Below are 20,965 nucleotides of genomic sequence, written 5' to 3'. Positions count from 1 at the left end.
AAGTATTGAAACAGACTGAAAAAATATTTTTTCAATGTTCTGATTTTGTTTATAATTTTTGGTACTTTCCACCTTTCAATCATTTTGTCAAAAAAAATGAATTTTAAAATAAATTGTCAAAACAAAGCAAAAAATCTGCAGAAATGCTCCATCAAACAGTATTATAAACATAAACTTCTCTTGCACATAAGTGAATGTCGAGATAAAACTTTACCAATTTTACAAAAGTAACATATTTATCCATACTTATTCTCACAGTGCGCCAAACTCACTTTCTGGTGAGCTCCTGCCACATAACGCTTTATAATACAGTGTAGCTGCAGCGCGTTTAATCATTATCCACCAATTGTGCCCTCCACTTTTTTTGTGCCTCATAAAGTCTCAACGTTGCGCAGCTATTTACGGCTTGGTGATTGTTTTTAGTGCAATTGTGTCGCTATGTTTTCTTTCACCAAGCGAAATAAACTCAACTCAAATCGGAAATAGTAAAATTGTTACTAAATCACAACAAAAACCCTTCTAACCGAGCAATAAAAAAGATTTGGGCACAAACAAGTTGTATGTACAGAGAACTGGTTGTGCATGGTTGTAATTTTGATTAAATTTGAGATTGATATGTACACCAGCACAATAACATGGTTTTACGTGACTTGCAGTAGACCAAATTAATATTTTATACTAAAACAGACTAAAAAGCAGACTTAAATCTGGTAAGACCATCAACTTGGGAAAAATTTGTACCACTCAATCATTGTTAAATGCAAGTTAACTTTAAGTAGTCTGTCGTTTATGAAAAGTATTTTTTTGCAAGAAACATGAGACCAAAAATGCAAGCCACAACACCTTATGCAATAATGAGATAATAAGTATTGGTCAGCTTTGAAGCATCAGACAAACAATCCACAGTGACCATTCAAGCATAAGAGATGGGCTGTTAACAGCACTCTATGCTATTGTGAAAATTACAAGTGCCTGCCACAGCACACAGGGTCACAAAAACTACTCATCTTTTCTGCTTTATTCTGCCATTGACGCAGAAAAGGCATTTTTTGTGAAACATTTTTTATGAGTTAAATGGTACTGACAATATCTTACTGAATATATTACATAGTTTCATACTAAATAAACTTTCAAAAGTTTTACAAATAATTAACATCAAGTGAAAAAAGGAGATTTTAATTCTTTAATTTAAATATATCTATGCATTGGTTGGCAAAGTAGTACATAGATATTGTAAAATAACTTTCTTTTTTAAAGTCAAAAAAAAATTGGGCTGGCTTTCATAAATATCACCTACAACTGACTACAGAAAAAAAACACTACACATACAACAACATTTAATGCTACATTATTGTAATAATTACTGTTAAGCAAAAATTGCAATTACTGTTAAGCAAAATTCAACCTTTACACAACAAAACTATGTGTATGTTGAAAGATATTTTCAATCATAACTCACGTAAATGTGATTGGTCGTTGTACATTCCGTATTTGATTCTTTGAAACTTTTCGAACGATGCACAAACGTAGGCTTCCCCATCTTTTAGTTCTTCAATGTCTTCAATCAGTCTTCCACCTATTCATATGTACACAAGTCTTAGATTAAAAAGTTGGCTATTCTGTTTTGAATATAAACAGTTGAAAAAATATGCATGCTTTTTTATATTGCTGACCTAGACAGTTCAAGAACAGAGATTGGCAAAACTACAGTGGTCTGTTGTTACGTGCTTGTAATTGTTGACAGGAAAGTCAATCTGAACCAAATTTAGACAGTCTATATATATGTGTGTGTGTGTCAAAATACTATATACTAGAGCAGGGGCGGGCAACTTCTCCAGTCGGCGGGCCTGATATGGGAAAATGAAATACTTGGCGGGCCGGATTCCTGAATCGATACATTAATCGCGTATTTATCCAGTGATTTAAAACGGATTTTTGACCACCTAACCAGGGTTGGGGAACCTTTTTGTTTATAAAGGCTACCAAACGATTTATTGACACTCGTGTAGGCCGCATAGACTATTTCCCAGGCCAAGGACAGTGATGTTCAAACTTTTTGACTTACAGAATGGTCGTTTTGCTATTACCTCGTAGTTTGTGGGACTTACGGTCCAAGCTAATTAAAATTCCTCACTACATTTTCATCTTCACTACAACATTCAGGATTTATTTAACCTAGAAATTGCTGAACCTGGAGTTTTTGGTAGTCCTATGGAAATCGCTTTATGTACCACTATGGGACCATGGGTCTTGTTTGAAAACCGCTGTCCTGGAACTAATCAAAAAATAATCTGCAATAAAATCAAAAATACGTTTCTGTCTATTTTTTTCAGCGCCTGGTGCAGTCTGTTATATCAACATCTTAAAAATGTATTTTGCCATCGAAGGCCGCACTTAGTGCCCTAAAAGGCCGCATGTGGCCTTTAGGCCGCAGGTTCCCCACCCCTGAACTAGGCTATACGTGTGGAAACAAAGGAAACCGTTAAAGTAGGACACACACAAGGTTGGTAGTTATGTCGTAACAATGGACGTATGGTGCAATGGTAACAACGGCGGGAATTTTTTTTTGCTATTGGGTGCGTTTGCGTTACTGTCCGTTACAACTGTAATTTGACGTAGTAAGCAAGTAATGGGGGATTGCGGCAGACTGTGGCCGCGGGTCACATTATCATGTAAGACCGGGAACTGTCCGCGGGCTGCTCAAAATCCCGTCGCAGGCCGGATCTGGCCCGCGGGCCGTATGTTGCCCACCCCTGTACTAGAGGGATATTTTTATCCAAGCTATGTGGTATTAAAGCCTTATGATATTGAAAATAATACTACATAAGGTGGTTGCATAGACTAAAAAATAGAAAAAGATTGGGAAGTTTTATTTCAATTAAATCACTTAGAAGTGCAAAATTTATTGTGTGAGTTTATTAATAAAAATTGGAAACTATTAAAAAAACACATAAATTTCGCAAGACACACACACAAAAAAACTTTTTAAATTAAAAAAAATCGCTTGGAACAATAACCCCCAAAAAAATAAAGAATGAAGAATCACACAAAACATTTGGTCATGCAAAAACGGTATACTTGTTCACACAAATATACTGAATATTAAAACAGAATCGAGTTATACAAAACTGTTTTTGAAATAACAAATAATTGTTTGTGCAATTGTTCACCAAACACAAAACGCCAACAACAAATGAATTTAAATTGAATTCATAACAAAACAATACAAGCATTGTGAGTGAACAAACCTTTTCAGTGATGTAGACAATCCAGGACAGCTTTTTAAATTAAAAACAAACAATATGTAGTCTTTATAAGATAAAATTAACTAGCCATACATGTCCTTTTAAAGATATTGCAATATTTAGGTAATGTAAAAAAAGAACTTATTTAAATTCTAGGATTTGAAAACTTTTATGGTACATTATGTGATCATATGGTAGGATAGCGTTTATCCACGCTAAATCTATTGAAGATGTATATAAGTCTGTGACCATCTCAAATTTTTTTAGCTTTATACTGTTTCATAGTTTTTTTTGAGTTTTCTAGAGTCTGCTATGGTTACGCCGAAAAAAATCTGAGATCCAAACACTAAACTTAGAACATAAAACACACTATCACCCTACAAATTAGCTGGCTAAAAACAAATATGTCAATTTTTATCTTTCAAAATATTCAGTGATTTACTAGTCATAAACCTCTGTGAAAAATGACTCTTTTTTTTATATCACTTACCTATTGGCGTATAAATTCTTCTTACGCCATATGGCAAAGACATAGACTTTGAAAGGTCAGACAGAAGTTCATCGTAATGCAAGTAGCGGTGCGGCGTAATGTGGAGAGTTTTGCCTTTAAAGTACCTGTAGCAAAACACAATTGCAAGTTTCCTTGTGTTACAAACTCAATCCCAAACTGCAAGCTATTATTAGTCAAGGAAATGTTGCAATTGTTCACAGAGACATTTTTGTTGCTTATATGCTGAACCTAAAAGCTAAAACTATCATTAGTAACGATAATAGTCCGGTTAATAGCAAATATTTTATTGCTTACTTAATTTCAAAATGAATCCTATCATTAGTTAAAAATATATATACTCCAGGTAATCATACAATAAAACTTGACAAATTAGAGATTAGCTATTACTCAAAGGAGAAAATTATTATTAAAGCCATAATACTGTAATTAAAGCCATAATATTTGCCTCAAAACAAAACAAAAGCACTTTGACAGCAGTAAACAATAAAGGCAGAATTGGTGAATGTAAAGCAGGAGGGTAATATTACACTAATTTCCTAAACAAACTGGACTGCGTTCGTAGTGCAATAGCATGAAATAAAACCACTAAAATGTCATTTCATACTAAACACATTACAGTGCAAAAATCTGCTTTTGAAAGCTATCCAGGTGTGTGGTATTTGCTAAAACTACTTTTTAAAGGGCATGTCTAATGTTTGTTTGGAAAAATTAAATTAAGTTTTAGTTTAAAACAGGGGTTTCAAACCAGGTTAAAAATTGTTAAAGCAACGGCCATGAGATTGGATTTTAAACAAAGGCACTTTTAGGCCTATTGGTAAAAAGTACAGTTTCAGTATCCTTTAAAATATTTGCCGAACAACATACATAAAATGTATTTATTATTAGCTGCTTGTTGGTAAGAAAGATTGAAGGCATTCTGTTTCAAAATGCAGACGTTCAAAAAATAGTTACATGACTTTATGATAGACGCATTAAACTAATTGTCTTCTGCACATTAGTCCAACAAAAAAAACATACATGGACTTTGTATGACAACTTTTAAATTAACAACAAAAGCTTTGGTTACGGCTTAATGAATGTAGCTTTGCATGCGTAATTTGATGAATCATTTTATGATTATCAAGCACTTAATACACTTGATTCACTTAAACAAATTGAAAAGGCACTTTAAATGATTTGTACAAGTTCAATTGAATACTCTAGGCACATCCGAGCACAAATTTGCCTAAACTGAACAACGTTTTCATTACTGTGCTGTATGTTTAGTTTTATAGATAAACATCATAAATCAAACTATACATTTTTCTTCTTTTGGTGTTTTGGTAACAAACAGATATTAAAATGTTTTTAAGAAATATCATTTTGACAACTGCCACACTTAAAATAATTGCATTTGTGTTTACCTTTACAGAACTTACACATACATAGTGGTAGTTGAGCATGTTCAGTGTAAAAAGAACAGTATTTCCTATTAATTGCTATACAAAGGGATGCCTTCAGGACTGACTAGTTTAGACAAAATGTTTGAAAGTCTGTTCCAATGAGCAATATAAGATACAGTATTTACTTGATTGTAAGTCACATGCTGTGATGAAGAAACTAAATACTAAATGCTGAGTTCCAATCCAGAAAATTAAAAACAAAATGCTGCCCTTTGAAATGATAGAATCCTTTATAGACTGGTTTGCATTCCCTATTTAATTTGCATATCAATATAAAAGTGTTAAAAACAAACGTTTGTTTGATTACGTTGTTACTTAATAATTCCTTTAACTAGGTGAACAGATAATCATATGCCTGTTAAATTGGAAATCAAATAATCAGAAAACTAACATATAAACTTGTCACCTATACATGCCACTACAGTAATTGTTTGGCAAAGGTCCATAGCAATAGAAAAAACTGAACTTGCAAATTTAGGAAAAGCAATGCTAATCTGGGACCAGGTTAAGCAAAAAATATAATTACATGACAGCTTAAAAAACCAAAAGGTTGTATAAATCACATGAACAATGCTAATAAATGTTTATGTATATTGGCAGTTTGAAAATGAAGGACACATTTACAGTAAATCAATCTCGGAATGATAAAGGGTGAACAATATCAATTACTTCTTTACCTGTCTCCATTTTTGTAAAACATCACAATTCTGGGTCTTCTCAAATCACGATATCTACAAATAACAATTGACATATTATTTCTTACATAAATGACAGCTACACTTGCTAAAACAGAACTAACACAAAAAAACATAAAATTTTACTGAAAAAGTACTGAAAAATATGCTGGCATTGTTTTGCAGAAACCACATGAAATTCTGCACAAAATTTCGCGAAAATCAATGTTAATTCGTAAAATAGTCAAGAATATGTAATTTAGGAACACTATACACAAATTTGAAAAGTAGTTTAATCACAAACACAACTGCCAAGGAACTAGTGTATATAGAATACACCATGCAGACACGGTTATGTTTATGATTAAACCATGTAATTTGTTGCGGTATTTCAAAGAGGAACTACCTGTCATCGGTAAGGTCTTGCAATTCTTGCGATATAGCACTTTTGTGAAATGGTTTTCGTGCCATGCTCTGCACAACAACACATTCCCGCATTTCAGAAACCCTGCTTCTTGAAGATGTTTTTCTATGTCCCACAAGAAATTTATGCCTGAACAACAAAAAATATCAAAGGTAATCCAGTCTTACACTTTGGCGAGTCTGCAAAACATGGCAGTTCCTAACGAGATCTTGGGCATGCAGTACCAATATGTCCCACATGCACAACTTCCGTGTGCAACTAAAATATTTTCAAATAGATCGTGTATGCACTGTGCAGCTGCCATGCTCAGGCTGGCACTGCTAGTTTAAGTTATTACTAAAAGTAAAACAAATTACTAACAACAAAAAATGCCAATGTCCTCACACAAAAATGAAATTATCTTTAAACAAAAACATACTTTACTTACCAGGAAAATTTTCAAGCTCCCAAAATACAAAATAGCCAAATCTTGTACAATATTGCTACAACATAATTAAAATCAGCAAACACTATAAAAATAATAAGACTCAAGGTTTCTGTCTTGTCTAGGTAAAGTACAGCTACTGGATAAGTAATAAGTTGACATAATTGTCTTTTCTAAAGTTAAGATTGTTCATTTCTTTGAATTTCTAAATTTAAGCTTGATTAGACAATTTTCCGAATTTTTCTACTACAACTAATTTTTCACTCATTACAAAGATGACTTTTTTTCAGATTGGTGTAAAAAGACTTAAAAAAAGCTAAAGCTAGTTACAGAAGTTTTTGGTAATTTCAATAACAACATGTAGCAGTTGAAACTGTTTTTTAAAGCAATTTACTTTCCATATATAAGCTGGCTGCACTTATTATTCACACCTAATGCACTAAACCAACTTCAAACAGGAAAAATCTGCTGAAATGTGGCCATTTTTTTGGTTTCAAAACGTCTTAGCAGTAAGCATCAATTAAGATAAGTTTGGGAGTGGGACTAAAAATATTCTTAACTTATGGCAAATTTAAATTTTCTACAACACCTTAACAAGGGTTAGTTGTTGAAACAAATAGTTTGATACAACTATCAAACGTCAGCGCTTTCAATGGTTATTAGTAAACTTATTTTTCAAACAATACGCATAAAATTACCATCTTTATAGTTTTACACCGTCACTAAGGCACTCAAGTCTCAACTTAACTCATTGAAAGCTTGGAGTAAATATTACCAAATTTTACGGTTCAGTGATTATTATGTTGACTATGATTTCTATGGCAAAACGACTCAATAAGTCCACAAATACTCTTTTTTCTAAATCGGTACAGTGTGCAAGGATGGCAGTACGATACGATACGGTACGGAGCAAAACTCATCAAAAAGTACCTTACGTAGGTAAGGTACACACAAAAGCAGAGGTAGGGGTACGGTACGATGGTACGCTGAACGTACGCTCCTTCACCAGAGCGTACCTGCCATCGTACCGAAAGCGTACCGTACCACCGCACTGGTAAGAAAAGAATGTTGTATAAACGGATTTTTGGGTCGTTACCATTTGCAGATAATATTGAAATTGCCCGAAACTTGCTGAAATTGCCCGAAACTGTAGACCTATTAATGAAACGGACACATGACAGTGTAGCGGTCATGATATTAATGTGCACAAAGTTTATGTTTAACGTTAGCATGTTGTTTGCAATAATGTTACACATCATGTAGGGGAAGTGTTTAACCTCTTTATAACTGGATGTAAGTGTTGGTATTTCCGTTCTCATGCAAGTCATAAGATATTTTGAGTCATTTGGTTATTCTAGAATGTTCTGCACAAACATAAGGTGTTCGTTTATCATTACGCACACTTCCTCTACTGTCGTTTATACTGTCGTTTCCGTATAATAGCTTGTTTTCGACTTTGTCGCCGGGCTATTTTTGGTCTATTCTGGGTCTGTTCTTAGACTATTTTTAGTCTTCTGGTAGTCTATTTTCTTCTATTTTTCTCCCTTTGGGGATGTGGAAGCTGATTTAATCGTTCGCCTTTAAACGTTAACTCAAGAATACAAAGAAATAAGAGACACTCTGTGGGGCTGTTAATCAGTCAGCTGTTATTGAGATGCAAAGATCAGACTTACCCAACAATTTGCAATGAACATCATTGTTTACATTGTAGCCGCCTTAAACAAGTCGCCATCGAGGCAGGTGCTGCTACAACAGTAACAGACATTAAATCGGCATTTGCAAATGATTGATATTAGTTAAAAAAGTTATTTAATCTTATAGTCTCTTTTAAACCAATGATTTGACATTACAAAAGTATGCTGTTAAAAATTACACACGGTCGCTGCACGAGCCCATCGTAGAAAGTACATAAACCTTTCATTTCGAATGAACAGGTTTTGTAGTGGGGCAGCTTGTTAAGACACCTCTCATTTAAGTATATCATAACACTTATCCAGATCCAGATTCCGATTGATTTAGCATACCGTACCTCAAGTATGGTACAGTGGTACGGTACGTTTCGATTTTTTACATTTGGTACGGTTTCGTGGTACGCTATTCGTAACGAGGTACGTGGTTCGGTCAACGCAATACGTACCGTACCGTCTGCTATCCTTGTCAGTGTTATTCGCAACTTTTTCGGGTCAAATATGCCACCCTATAAAATAATTTATGTAAACGCCTGTGCTAAACAGTTTTTAACTCGCTAATATTTTCGAAAATCTGGTTTCCTAAAACTATAAGGTGTGATTGTGATTGACTTATTGACGGTAGAGGTACATTAGCCAACCAAGAGCAACGGTAGCAAAAATGTTGTCAAAAAGCTGTTCTGTGTAAAACTTCAACATAGTGCAGCACGATTGGATTAAACTCGACTATATTGTAGTAATGAACGCACAGACACAACAAAAGACAACGACAAAGCACATTTATGACAACAGTTAAGCACTGAATCCAATGTCTATTTGTATGTTAGCCATACAAGAGATGTGGGTTCATTCTTTTTACGGAACGGAACGAAAAAACACTATACCACGGGTACTTTTCAAATACATACACAAATTCATGCTCGAAGTACTTTTACATTTTCAAAATTGTATTACAATAGGGTGCTGAACAAATGTGCGCATTTCAAGAAACTACTTAGACCTATATTTACATGTTGAAAGCACTCTATACAATACACTGTTCGGTATGCACTAAATTTCATCTACAGAAGGATTTCCTTAGCTTTTCGGTCTTGAACAAGTTTGCCCCATATGAGGTAACCAGCTCCGATCATTACAGAAGCCAGAAGCACAAACATCACAAGTTGAAAGATGTTGTAAGCTGATTCATTTGCTTCATCTTCGTCTCCTGCACCGTCTGCGACAAAATATATGTTTAAATCAGATATAACGTACAATGTAGGCCTAGAGTAATATTTGATAAGTGCAGACCAGCGATAATGCCACATTACTGGTTCCAAAGACCTAGCTATGCAAGAAGCGTTGTATATAACGATGCTTATTTTAACAAACTGAAACAACTATAGACCGCTGTTATTAGAACAAGAATTTGCTGGATTGGTTTGTGTGAGAACAATCTGACATAAAATCGAGAGTTTTGCCATAGTAATAAAAGTCACAAGTGAATTATCCAATATTATTTGTTTAAATACAAAAAATTCCACCAAAATCGTTGATTTAATTGCTCCTGAAAAAGACAAAGCGTACGCGAAATTCTAAGATTTGAGCCTACAATCTATGGTTTAGGTCGAGAATCAGAAGTGCAAAACAGAATTGTATTCAACTTGTTGAAGATCCACGGTTTCTTATGAAACCTCATTATAAACTTGCATGTTGCGATGTTACCTTGCAAAAGCAAATGATCGGTAGTTTGTACAATGTGGACTGGTCCTGCAGAAAGTCGTTGGCTATGTCCATTGTTGTCAACAGATCGTCGTTTTTTCTCAGGACATGTCTGGAAATAATTTAGTGTTTTGTAGTTCTAGGACTCTAGGAAACAAATAGTCTCAAAAAAAACTTACTCCATATTTATTTCGTTTCAAAATGAACCTAATTAATTGTCCACTTTAACTTTGAAACCGAACTAAACATACTCTTAACTATCAAGTCCATTGGCCGGTTGAGTTTTATTACTTAGGTTAATGTGCCTAACAAACGTCTAGTGCATTGCTCAGTTACGTTTTGTTACTAAAGTTAAAATACTTAACTCAACTCAACTGTCAAGCCCATTTCCCGACTAAGTTTGATTAACTCAACTTAACTTACTGTCAAGTCCATTGGCCGGTTGAGTTTTATTACTTAGGTTAATGTGCCTAACAAACGTCTAGTGCATTGCTCAGTTACGTTTTGTTACTAAAGTTAAAATACTTAACTCAACTCAACTGTCAAGCCCATTTCCCGACTAAGTTTGATTAACTCAACTTAACTTACTGGTGAGTCGCATTGTCCAGTTGAGTTTTGGCAGATGGTCACGTCGCAGTGGATGTAGATAAATTGTTCTGCGTCGGTAAAGTTTGTCCACACAAAGCTCATCAGCTTGAACGTGGCAAAGTTGGGTTGGTAATTTCGGATCAACATTTTTGCGTCGGCAGGTTCGCTTCCACTGGGTGGCGCAACACATCTGATAATTTATTAGCAGGGTGAAAAAAAAAATAAAAAATAAATAAAGAACTTTTACCATACTTATTGCTGATTACGCTTACCCGCTTTGTACAATGGAATAAGTGGGTAAACCACTGTTGTTTTCGGTGCGTGTCGCCCAACATTCTTCAAGCTGTGTACAAAAAATAGCTCATTAAGTAAGTCATACACAATAACTAAAAAGTAGTAACATAATGACTTCGAATTTAGAATTTAGTTCCATTTAAATACGGTTCAAAAATATACTTAAATACTTCAAACAATTAGGATAAATAGTCATTCATAAACTGAGGTAATCCCTAAAGCGTTCACGGCACACTTATAAACCAATCATAGTACGCCAGGGCAATTAAAGGCGCCATACAGAATCAGCCAGTCTTCTACGTATTTCCAGCTTCGAAGCAGGGCATTGCCAGGTCGACCAATAAATTGAATATAACGCCTTCAAAGGGCTTCAAGCACAATCAAGCTCAAAAGGATTGAGTGATGCTTTTATAATAAAAAAACGTTTTTGTTTCAAGAACGTATTAACTCATTTTTTTTACTTTTCACCAATTCAATACTCATAATTACCACATGAAATCAATTCATTTTACCGTAAATAATAATAAAAGTGATATTTGTTTGTCATTCTGTTGTTATAACAGTTTGTCAATTTGCTAGAATTGTTGCGTGGCAGTAAATGATCTGAAACTTTAAGTTAGTCACATATCCAGCAATTGTAATTTAGTGTCGTGGTTTTGCCCAAATTAGGCGCGTCTTTGGAGTTGAGAATCTTTGTGTTAGCATGTAACATTGCTAGGCTATTTGGTCAGGGCTTCAGTCCAGTTCATTTTCACTAAACAGTTCAACTTGGCGTTTATTACTTGGTGTTTTCTAAAATAAAAGCAAAAACTTGGCATTCTTTATAGCAGGGTCACCAAACTACGGCCCTCGGGGCCATTTCATTCGGCCCGCGACCACTTTTTTTGGTTTGCCAAATGGTATAGATAACTTTGTAATATTCTACTCCAAAAATTTATCTACTCCTTACGTAAGCTTTCCTGTCGCGATATGTAGAATTGATATTACCTAGTTTTATACGATGACAACGTCCAGTATTAATTCAAAGCCAGTTTGTTACGTCACAGACAAGACTGCAAGTGTCAATTGTGCCTTCTTTAGTTACTTCTGACGTAATATACAAGCATTGCTCCTAAGATGAGACTAACTACACAATTTAACGGTCGATCACCAGATTTTAAATGGGATTGTAGAAAGACCCTATCTTGGCGCCCCTATAAAAATCGCTTAGCGGGCCAAGTTTGGTAAGAACGCGTGAGGGCATGTAAACTATGCGGCCTGCACAAATTATTATTAAACTTATCCGGCCCGCAGTGAAAAAAGTTTGGTGACTACACACACATAAGTTAAACATAAGTAAAGCAGCTCAAACCTGCACAATAGTGTGGTCGTCGTCTAGATCAACAAGTTTGACTTCAGCATAAATGTAGCTTGGCACATTAACCTCCCCGGACAAGCTTTCGTTGAAATATTCGTTGCTGAACAGGTTTAGAGCGACAGCAAAGGCTCCAGTATTGCCAGCGTATATTTCATCGGCTCTACAAACGTTTTGAGAATTTTAAATTCCAGTGGCTTTTTGTGACACTGAATGCATATTTTGAGTAGCAGTGCAAATTGTGACAGCGATGCCATTGCAAGTGCAGTGTTTGAACAGGGAATGCATTTTAGTGTCAAAGCAAGTGCCCGTGTTGGGGACTAAATGCATTGTTTAAGTGGCAGTGCAAATGACAATTCCATTGCCATTGTGAGTTTTTTAACAGCGAAAGCATTTTTTAAGTGCCAGCGCCTGTTATAAAAAAATAAACGCATTTTGAAGTGTCTGTGGCTTTTTTGAGACAAAGTGCATTTAGGACATGTAATACCAGTTCAAGTACCAGTAGCTTAAATACTTGTATTTTGAAAGTGCCAGTCCTAATAGCGATGCCTATTTTAACGACTGTATACATGTTTAAGCCAGTACCAATTTCAGTGCCATATAAAAGCCTTGATGCATTTTAAGGGCCAATGTCAATGCTAATGCATTTTTAATTGGCAATTCCAATGTTTTTAAATGTTTCTTACTCGATTTGTGGTATGACGTTGGAAGACGAGAGAAGAACGTCCGCGTCAAATAGACAAGTCACATTGAGCTTGTTTTGAGGGGCGCGCTGGATCACAGCAGAAGTTGGAGCTAGGAATCTCCAGATCAGGAAAGACACCGACACCATTCCGTTGTCATTCTGTGCGTGTATAACAAAGTTACTTTCTTGCCGCTTATTGGAAACACTTGGTTTCTTTAAAGGAAATAAAGCAATGAATTTGGAGTCGTTACTTTCTCTTGTTAGTTTTATTTCAACACCAACTGCAGACAGTACATACCTTTTCGACACGTAAGGTACCTTCAGTGCAGATGGTACTGAGACTTTAGGCCGTATTGGCTAGTGTAGCCATCCAAAGGCACTTTAGTTTGATGGGAGTAACATACAAATTTTACAAATTCTGTTTTACACCACAGGGCATAAAACTCAAAAGAAACTGGTTTGCAGTATTTGTTCTAAAACTTGTTTAAGTTTAGCCCGTATTGGCTAGTGTAGCCGTGTGTCTGACTTATCATTTATTGGCCTTAATGCTTTTATATTATTTGTTACCTTATAGGAACCTTCACAATCGCCCAAGTCAAACACAAACACGGGATCTGATCCCGTGACCTTGCAGTTGTCATGGAGATGAGAAAGGGGAGTTTCCCGGTCCAATGCGATGTAAAGTGTGTCACCGAGTTCGTAGTCTAATGTTATCTGCTCATCAGCTGTTACTCTGTTAAGATTGTATTGTGAGGTTTTTTCCAGATCAATAAATTTAGCAGGACAAAGAAAAATATATTTAGTTGTCTACCACGAGCGGAGGGCAATCTTTCTATAACACAAGTAGACTTTTTTCATGCCAAATCAACTACATTAGGTTTTAGCTAAGAGTAAAATTAAAGTCACACTAAAAGAGTGCAAAACACTAGTTGGTCCACGAATTGTATAGTCTCGGTTTACAAATTGGCATCAAAAGTTTTTACACTTTTTGAGAGTAACTACAGTAAATGTAATTAAATCTCTCCAACATCCAACGACAAAGTAATGACAATTTGTCGTTTAATTTTTCCAATACCCGACAGCAGGCCAAATAAAGTAAAAGTTACAGCATTTCAAACATTCCATACGCCAAGCACAGTCTAATATATTTGGATTTGGGTAGGATTTAAACCCATGACAGGACCTATTCTGTCTCTCACGGTTTACCATTTAAGCTACACAGGCTCAATGGTGACCCCGCCGAATGTTAAATCACTAAGCACCGTTGCCTGCCTCGTACGATAACGAATGATATTTCAGTTTTTTGGCATACATATCAAAATATAAAACTTACGAAATAGTCAAATCTTGATCCTTGCATTCAAGTGTCACTAAAAACAATTATTTAAAATTATTTAATTTTTAGTCTTTAGGGTGTCTTTTGTCATTCTCAAATTCAGAGTGATTCGCCATAATAACCTAAAACACACGTTACATTAAAAACTAAAATGTAGATGTGTTTTATCCTGGTCACAATTTGACTGCCCGGCGCATTTGCGATCATAATTAAATCAAAACACAGCTGCCAGAGAGCTTGTGTTTATATAGAATGCATCTTAGTGCAGACAAACCTAAGTGTAAAACAGGATTTATAAAATTATGGTACACCAGGCTTACTAACGGCGTCATACCGAATCAAGCTGGTCTCCCAAGCATTGCCGTATGGCAAGGCACAGGCTAAAAAATCTAGATTTTTTTGGTTATCGATGAGTGTGCCGCTAACGCTGGTCTGCATGGACGCTTCAGGGCTTTTATGCTAGCCTAGTGGTTAGTGCAACCGCCTTACAATCGTAAGTTTGGTGGTTCTAATCCCAGCTCAGCTTCTTAATAACCCAGTTGTTAGTAAAACTGCCCTGCAATCATAAGGTTAATGGTTCTAATCCCAGCCGGGCTTCTAAGATGACCCAGTGGTTAGTGCAACTGCCTTGCAATCGTAAGGTTGGCGGTTATAAGCCCAGCTCAGCTTCTAAGATGACCCAATGGTTAGTGCAACCGCTTTGCAATCGTAAGGTTGGTTCCCCTTGTCTTAGCTCGGCCTTCTGTTACTTTGCAATTGTAAGGTTGGTGGTTCTGATGTATGCTGGGTCGCTATGATGACCCAATGGTTAGTGTAACCACCCTGCAGAAGGTTTTTAGTTCTAATAGTGCATAGTTCGCTCAAAGCCCCATTGTAGGTGTCGAATTAAAGTTAAAATACAAAGGATTGAAACAAACCTGGAACTGGAGATGTGCAATTAGCTTCATCATCGTCAAAGTCGAAACAGTCGTGCCATCCGTCGCATACAAATCGTTCTGGAAGGCAGTAACCAGATATGCATTGATACTCGTCCAGTCCACATTGTCCTGTGATGGTTAAATGTAAAACGGGCGATGAAATAAGCAAAATTAATCCTGTCCTTTGTTGACAAACGTGTAAATTTCAGACGCCCTAACACATCCTGTTTCTTTGCCTATTTCTTATCTGACATCACGTTGTTAAATAGGCATCTTGTTAACAAACGATTTGATAAAACATTCCACAGCGATAGCCAATTACACTTGCGAAGGTTGGAAATCCAATTACAGAAAAATCCGGTTAATCGCATTAATTTTGATCGAAATATGCGTATCCGGTTAATCGCATAAAATGTCTCAGCAAATCGATGATGCGATTAACCGGATTCGCCCGTAATAGATTCATAGACTTGTTTTTGTTCTAACTTTGGGGCAAACTGCACCTTTAGACTGTAGATTTTCTACGTTACGTTACATAGGGTCCCAGATTGTCGAAGTGTTTTGTAGCCTGATTTAGTTAATTGGGCAGAAATACATGGTTCCCCAACGCATATAAATTATCGAACATCCAATATGGGAGACGAGCATGCTAGCTCCAGGCTTGTAAATCAAAGACAGGGTAATTCTGCTAAATAAAAAAAGGATTTGCATTTTAAATTCCAGTATTACACAAACACGATAAGCATAGGGCTATCATGCTCTTTTGCTCTAAATCTAATAAATAATAAAAATGCAAAAATAGGATTACGAAAAATAAAAGTAGGTCTTTTTTGAAAAAGTCCATAGTAATTATCATAGGTTTGTTACCTAAACACTCGACATTGAAATCGGTGTAACACACGTAGCAGGCGACATAAATGTCGGTACAAACTTCATCGCAGTAGAGTTGATGGCGAGTACAGTTGTCTGCATCTGCATGGAAAGAAATTAATCACAAGATTGTCGAAATTAGATTTTTTACATGACATCCTTGGAGCGGCATTCGTAAGAAACTGCATCAAGTCAACGATAGCGCTTGTTACATGCACGACTTTGCAAGCTTAAAGCGGGTTTCCTAACGAGCGTCGTGCAGTAAACTAAACCAGTTGTCACATGCACGACTTTGCAAGCTTAAAGCGGGTTTCCTAACGAGCTTCGTGCAGTCAATCACAGCGCTTGTTGCATGCACGACTTTGCAAGCTTAAAGCGGGTTTCCTAACGAGCTTCGTGCAGTCAATCACAGCGCTTGTTGCATGCACGACTTTGCAAGCTTAAAGCGGGTTATCTAACGAGCTTCGTGCGGTCAACCACAGCGCTTGTTACATACACGACTTTGCAGACTTAAAGCGGGTTGCTAACGAACTTTCAGTGGTGAACCATAGCGCTTGTTACATGCTCAAATTTACATGTGAATTTTGGTAAGTTTTTTTGACATCCGAGAAAGAAACTTGCCTTGGATATAATCATCCGGGGTGCATCCAACTTCATCATCCCCACTCATACAATCCCGTACACGGTCACAGCGGTAAAATCGTGGGATACAGGCTCCAGATAGGCATTGGAATTCGTCAGATGCACAGTTTCCTGCAACAAGTAACAAAGTTGAATTATTGTCACTTATTTCACCTGGTGAAAAAATCGGTCAGTTGTTATCAAGCACCAGTCCATTCGCAGTATGCCATAAAGAAGCTAACATCATAAAGGGCTTGGATTTTTGGATTATATAAAGCAGGGAACAATTAAATCATTGCAACTTTTATAATTATATAAATGGTATCTTTGATTGTTTGGCTTCATGGCGGGAATACATTACATTTAAACATCCGTAAAAAGTTAATCTACTATACCCCGTTTCAAATGACTTCTTTCTAGTAGGCGACTATACCAAGCAGATAACATCATACAAGGGTGCGCCATCTATCGTTTGACCATAGATATCTTACCATCACATGCGGGAGCGTCGTCACCAGCTGGGCAACTGTTTGACAAACACATGTCACGGTTTGGCGTGCATGTCATTGAAGGAAAACATTGGAACGCATGGTATCTACAACCCTCAGAATCTAGAAGTGTAGAATATCTATAACTAAAATGGCGGCCACGAAAGTAATATATAAGCTATTGCTGCCAGGCATAGTATCAAGTTTGTAGAGCTCTTCTGGCAAATGTAAAAATTCCGAGGTTTCGACGTCTTATACAGGTCGCCTTCTTCAGGGTAAATAACACCGAATGCGACTAGTACAGTACACGATAAACAAAGGAAAAAAAGAAAGAAATGCAAGCACGTCACAAACGCAACGAAAACACTGCGCGATATATTTTTCCCCTCATGAAGAAGACCTGTATGGGACGTCGAAACCTTGGAATAAAATTACATTTGCCAGAAGAGCTCTAGAAACTTGACGAAAGTTATGTGTTTCATTTACATTTCGCAAAATTTAAAACATATTTTAATGTCTTGTCATAAGTTTTCGATTAAAGCCTTACTTGTATTGTGAAATAACAAATGTATAATATGAGAAAAATCAGCATGCAAGAAAGGAATAAAAATGTTTGAAACTTTTTATATCTAGCTTATCAATGCACTTATTTCTTGCATATCAAATACTTTACAACAGGACATTTATAACTTTTAAAACACCAGAAACTAACAACACTAAAAACAATCTTTAAATATCTTTAATATAAATATTCAAAATGTAAATATTTTTAGTGGTTTTCTTCAAGCAGAAAAAAAAAGAGTTTTTAAGTTTTCAATTTCTATTCTCCGTGTTTTTGTTTAAGTCTAGCTGCTACTTTTTAAAAATGATCTCAAAATGAGCTAAATGTTTAATTACATGTACAATCCATTTCGTCGGTGCCATCATAGCAATCTATTCTTCTGTTACACTCCATATAGCGAGGGATACAGGAGCCAGATTGGCATGGGAATTCGTCAGCTGCACAGTTTCCTACAAGAAAGAACATAACTGAATTGATGCCACTTTTATTGCTTGGTGGAAAATATGTTGGTTATAACTTATTTTCGATACTTTTCCATCACTTAAAACTCATTCGGAGTAAAATGGTTTCGGAATTAGACGCCAATAGGTTTAGAAAACTGAAAGGCCCACTAAGTATAATTCTGAAACAAATTACAATAAAACTGAGAAATATATTGTGAGCCTAGTGTTTTTAATACGAAATGAAATTTCAACTTTTTAGCATCACAGTAAGTAAAGGACAAACGAATACGGTTGATGGCATAAAAGACAATTTTTTAAGTTTTTTTTTACTCCATTATCTAAATTGTATACAACGGACTGATCTATACATACATTTTTTTGTATGAAATTTGAAATACAGAAAGATTCAGGTCAATTGCAAACATGTTTGTGGCAAGTTTCGTTTAATTGCATACGGAATCAGAAACTGTGGCCTACCACTAGCTCACACCATAGATTAAAAAAATGGATTTATTGCATATTGAATCAAAATATGTGGCTATTAATAGTAGAGAACAAAATTATTTCACATTAAATCTAAATCTGTGACTATCAATATGAAAGAAAAAAGTTTCTTTCAGGTTAAATCCAAATCTGTGGCTATCATTAGCTAAAATAGTAGATAAAATAGCTTTGTATAGAGTTGTTTTATAACTTACCATCACAGTTTTGTTCATCGTTGTCACATTGAGACTGTCCGTTGCATCTGAACAAATATGAGATGCAAGTTTGGTCTTCACATTGAAAGGCGTCGATCGGGCAGACTCTTTCAACAACTGTTAACGATCATAATTAAATCAAAACACAGCTGCCAGAGAAATTGTGTTCATATAGAATGCATCTTAGTGCAGACGACAACTGCTCTTATCATTATCAGTGCAGTTTGTCAACTAAGTGTTGCAGTCGACAATTTCTCTTGTCATTATCAGCGCGGTTTGTCAACTAAGTGTTGCAGAAGACAATTGCTCGTGTCATTATCAGTGCAGTTTTTCACCTAAGTGTTGCAGAAGACAATTGCTCGTGTCATTATCAGTGCAGTTTGTCAACTAAGTGTTGCAGTCGACAATTTCTCTTGTCATTATCAGTGCGGTATGTCAACTAAGTGTTGCAGAAGACAATTGCTCGTGTCATTATCAGTGCAGTTTGTCAACTAAGTGTTGCAGTCGACAATTTCTCTTGTCATTATCAGTGCGGTTTGTCAACTAAGTGTTGCAGAAGACAATTGCTCGTGTCATTATCAGTGCGGTTTGTCAACTAAGTGTTGCAGTCGACAATTTCTCTTGTCATAATCAGTGCAGTTTGTCAACTAAGTGTTGCAGAAGACAATTGCTCGTGTCATTATCAGTGCAGTTTGTCAACTAAGTGTTGCAGTCGACAATTTCTCTTGTCATTATCAGTGCGGTTTGTCAACTAAGTGTTGCAGAAGACAATTGCTCGTGTCATTATCAGTGCAGTTTGTCAACTAAGTGTTGCAGAAGACAATTGCTCGTGTCATTATCAGCGCGGTTTGTCAACTAAGTGTTGCAGAAGACAATTGCTCGTGTCATTATCAGTGCAGTTTGTCAACTAAGTGTTGCAGAAGACAATTGCTCGTGTCATTATCAGTGCAGTTTGTCAACTAAGTGTTTCAGACGACAACTGCTCTTATCATTATCAGTGCAGTTTGTCAACTAAGTGTTGCTGTCGACAATTTCTCTTGTCATTATCAGTGCAGTTTGTCAACTAAGTGTTGCAGAAGACAATTGCTCGTGTCATTATCAGTGCAGTTTGTCAACTAAGTGTTTCAGACGACAACTGCTCTTATCATTATCAGTGCAGTTTGTCAACTAAGTGTTGCTGTCGACAATTTCTCTTGTCATTATCAGTGCAGTTTGTCAACTAAGTGTTGCAGAAGACAATTGCTCGTGTCATTATCAGTGCAGTTTGTCAACTAAGTGTTGCAGAAGACAATTGCTCGTGTCATTATCAGTGCAGTTTGTCAACTAAGTGTTGCAGTCGACAATTTCTCTTGTCATTATCAGTGCGGTTTGTCAACTAAGTGTTGCAGAAGACAATTGCTCGTGTCATTATCAGTGCAGTTTGTCAACTAAGTGTTGCAGAAGACAATTGCTCGTGTCATTATCAGTGCAGTTTGTCAACTAAGTGTTGCAGTCGACAATTTCTCTTGTCATTATCAGTGCGGTTTGTCAACTAAGTGTTGCAGTCGACAATTTCTCTTGTCATTATCAGTGCGGTTTGTCAACTAAGTGTTGCAGAAGACAATTGCTCGTGTCATTATCAGTGCAGTTTGTCAACTAAGTGTTGCAGAAGACAATTGCTCGTGTCATTATCAGCGCGGTTTGTCAACTAAGTGTTGCAGAAGACAATTGCTCGTGTCATTATCAGTGCAGTTTGTCAACTAAGTGTTGCAGAAGACAATTGCTCGTGTCATTATCAGTGCAGTTTGTCAACTAAGTGTTTCAGAGGACAACTGCTCTTATCATTATCAGTGCAGTTTGTCAACTAAGTGTTGCTGTCGACAATTTCTCTTGTCATTATCAGTGCAGTTTGTCAACTAAGTGTTGCAGAAGACAATTGCTCGTGTCATTATCAGTGCAGTTTGTCAACTAAGTGTTGCAGAAGACAATTGCTCGTGTCATTATCAGTGCAGTTTGTCAAC

General features: G+C 36.2%; 2 protein-coding genes across 2 annotated transcripts; both read right to left on the bottom strand.

Annotated features, from left to right (window-relative positions):
* Positions 1 to 1,448: 1,448 nt before the first annotated feature.
* On the bottom strand, positions 1,449 to 6,826 carry LOC145218151 (neuronal migration protein doublecortin-like). The gene is made up of 5 exons (XM_080085547.1): positions 6,724 to 6,826; positions 6,279 to 6,425; positions 5,876 to 5,929; positions 3,736 to 3,860; positions 1,449 to 1,576 (listed from the first exon to the last, which is right to left on the bottom strand). The coding sequence occupies exons 2-5, from the start codon at positions 6,368 to 6,370 to the stop codon at positions 1,449 to 1,451; spliced, it is 399 nt and encodes a 132-aa protein (XP_079941673.1). The 5' UTR covers positions 6,371 to 6,425; positions 6,724 to 6,826.
* A 2,293-nt stretch (positions 6,827 to 9,119) lies between these two features.
* Positions 9,120 to 19,293, bottom strand: LOC145217893 (zona pellucida sperm-binding protein 2-like). Its single transcript, XM_080085276.1, has 14 exons — positions 18,966 to 19,293; positions 18,160 to 18,273; positions 17,266 to 17,385; positions 16,775 to 16,906; positions 16,151 to 16,255; positions 15,284 to 15,412; positions 14,364 to 14,400; positions 13,598 to 13,763; positions 13,032 to 13,189; positions 12,343 to 12,508; positions 10,970 to 11,040; positions 10,698 to 10,887; positions 10,113 to 10,221; positions 9,120 to 9,624 (listed from the first exon to the last, which is right to left on the bottom strand). The coding sequence occupies exons 2-14, from the start codon at positions 18,215 to 18,217 to the stop codon at positions 9,470 to 9,472; spliced, it is 1,596 nt and encodes a 531-aa protein (XP_079941402.1). The 5' UTR covers positions 18,218 to 18,273; positions 18,966 to 19,293; the 3' UTR covers positions 9,120 to 9,469.
* Between the last annotated feature and the right edge of the window lie 1,672 nt (positions 19,294 to 20,965).

Source organism: Phallusia mammillata, chromosome 3 (assembly GCF_965637545.1).
Source record: "Phallusia mammillata chromosome 3, kaPhaMamm4.hap1.1, whole genome shotgun sequence".
NCBI lineage: Eukaryota > Metazoa > Chordata > Ascidiacea > Phlebobranchia > Ascidiidae > Phallusia > Phallusia mammillata.
Note: the sequence above shows the minus strand (reverse complement) of the source record. Positions and strands in the feature narration are given on the sequence as shown.

What these genes read in the sequence shown, in the direction of transcription:
- LOC145218151 (XM_080085547.1), bottom strand. Translation starts at nt 6,370, where the DNA reads ATGCGGGAATGTGTTGTTGTGCAGAGCATGGCACGAAAACCATTTCAC. An exon ending in TTTTACAAAAATGGAGACAG is followed by an intron (nt 3,861 to 5,875) that starts GTAAAGAAGTAA and finishes GTTTTGCTACAG; the next exon opens with GTACTTTAAAGGCAAAACTC. An exon ending in AAGAATTTATACGCCAATAG is followed by an intron (nt 1,577 to 3,735) that starts GTAAGTGATATA and finishes ACATATGAATAG; the next exon opens with GTGGAAGACTGATTGAAGAC.
- LOC145217893 (XM_080085276.1), bottom strand. Translation starts at nt 18,217, where the DNA reads ATGGAGTGTAACAGAAGAATAGATTGCTATGATGGCACCGACGAAATG. An exon ending in GATCAAGATTTGACTATTTC is followed by an intron (nt 13,764 to 14,363) that starts GTAAGTTTTATA and finishes CAATCTTAACAG; the next exon opens with AGTAACAGCTGATGAGCAGA. An exon ending in ACGACCACACTATTGTGCAG is followed by an intron (nt 11,041 to 12,342) that starts GTTTGAGCTGCT and finishes TTTTGTACACAG; the next exon opens with CTTGAAGAATGTTGGGCGAC.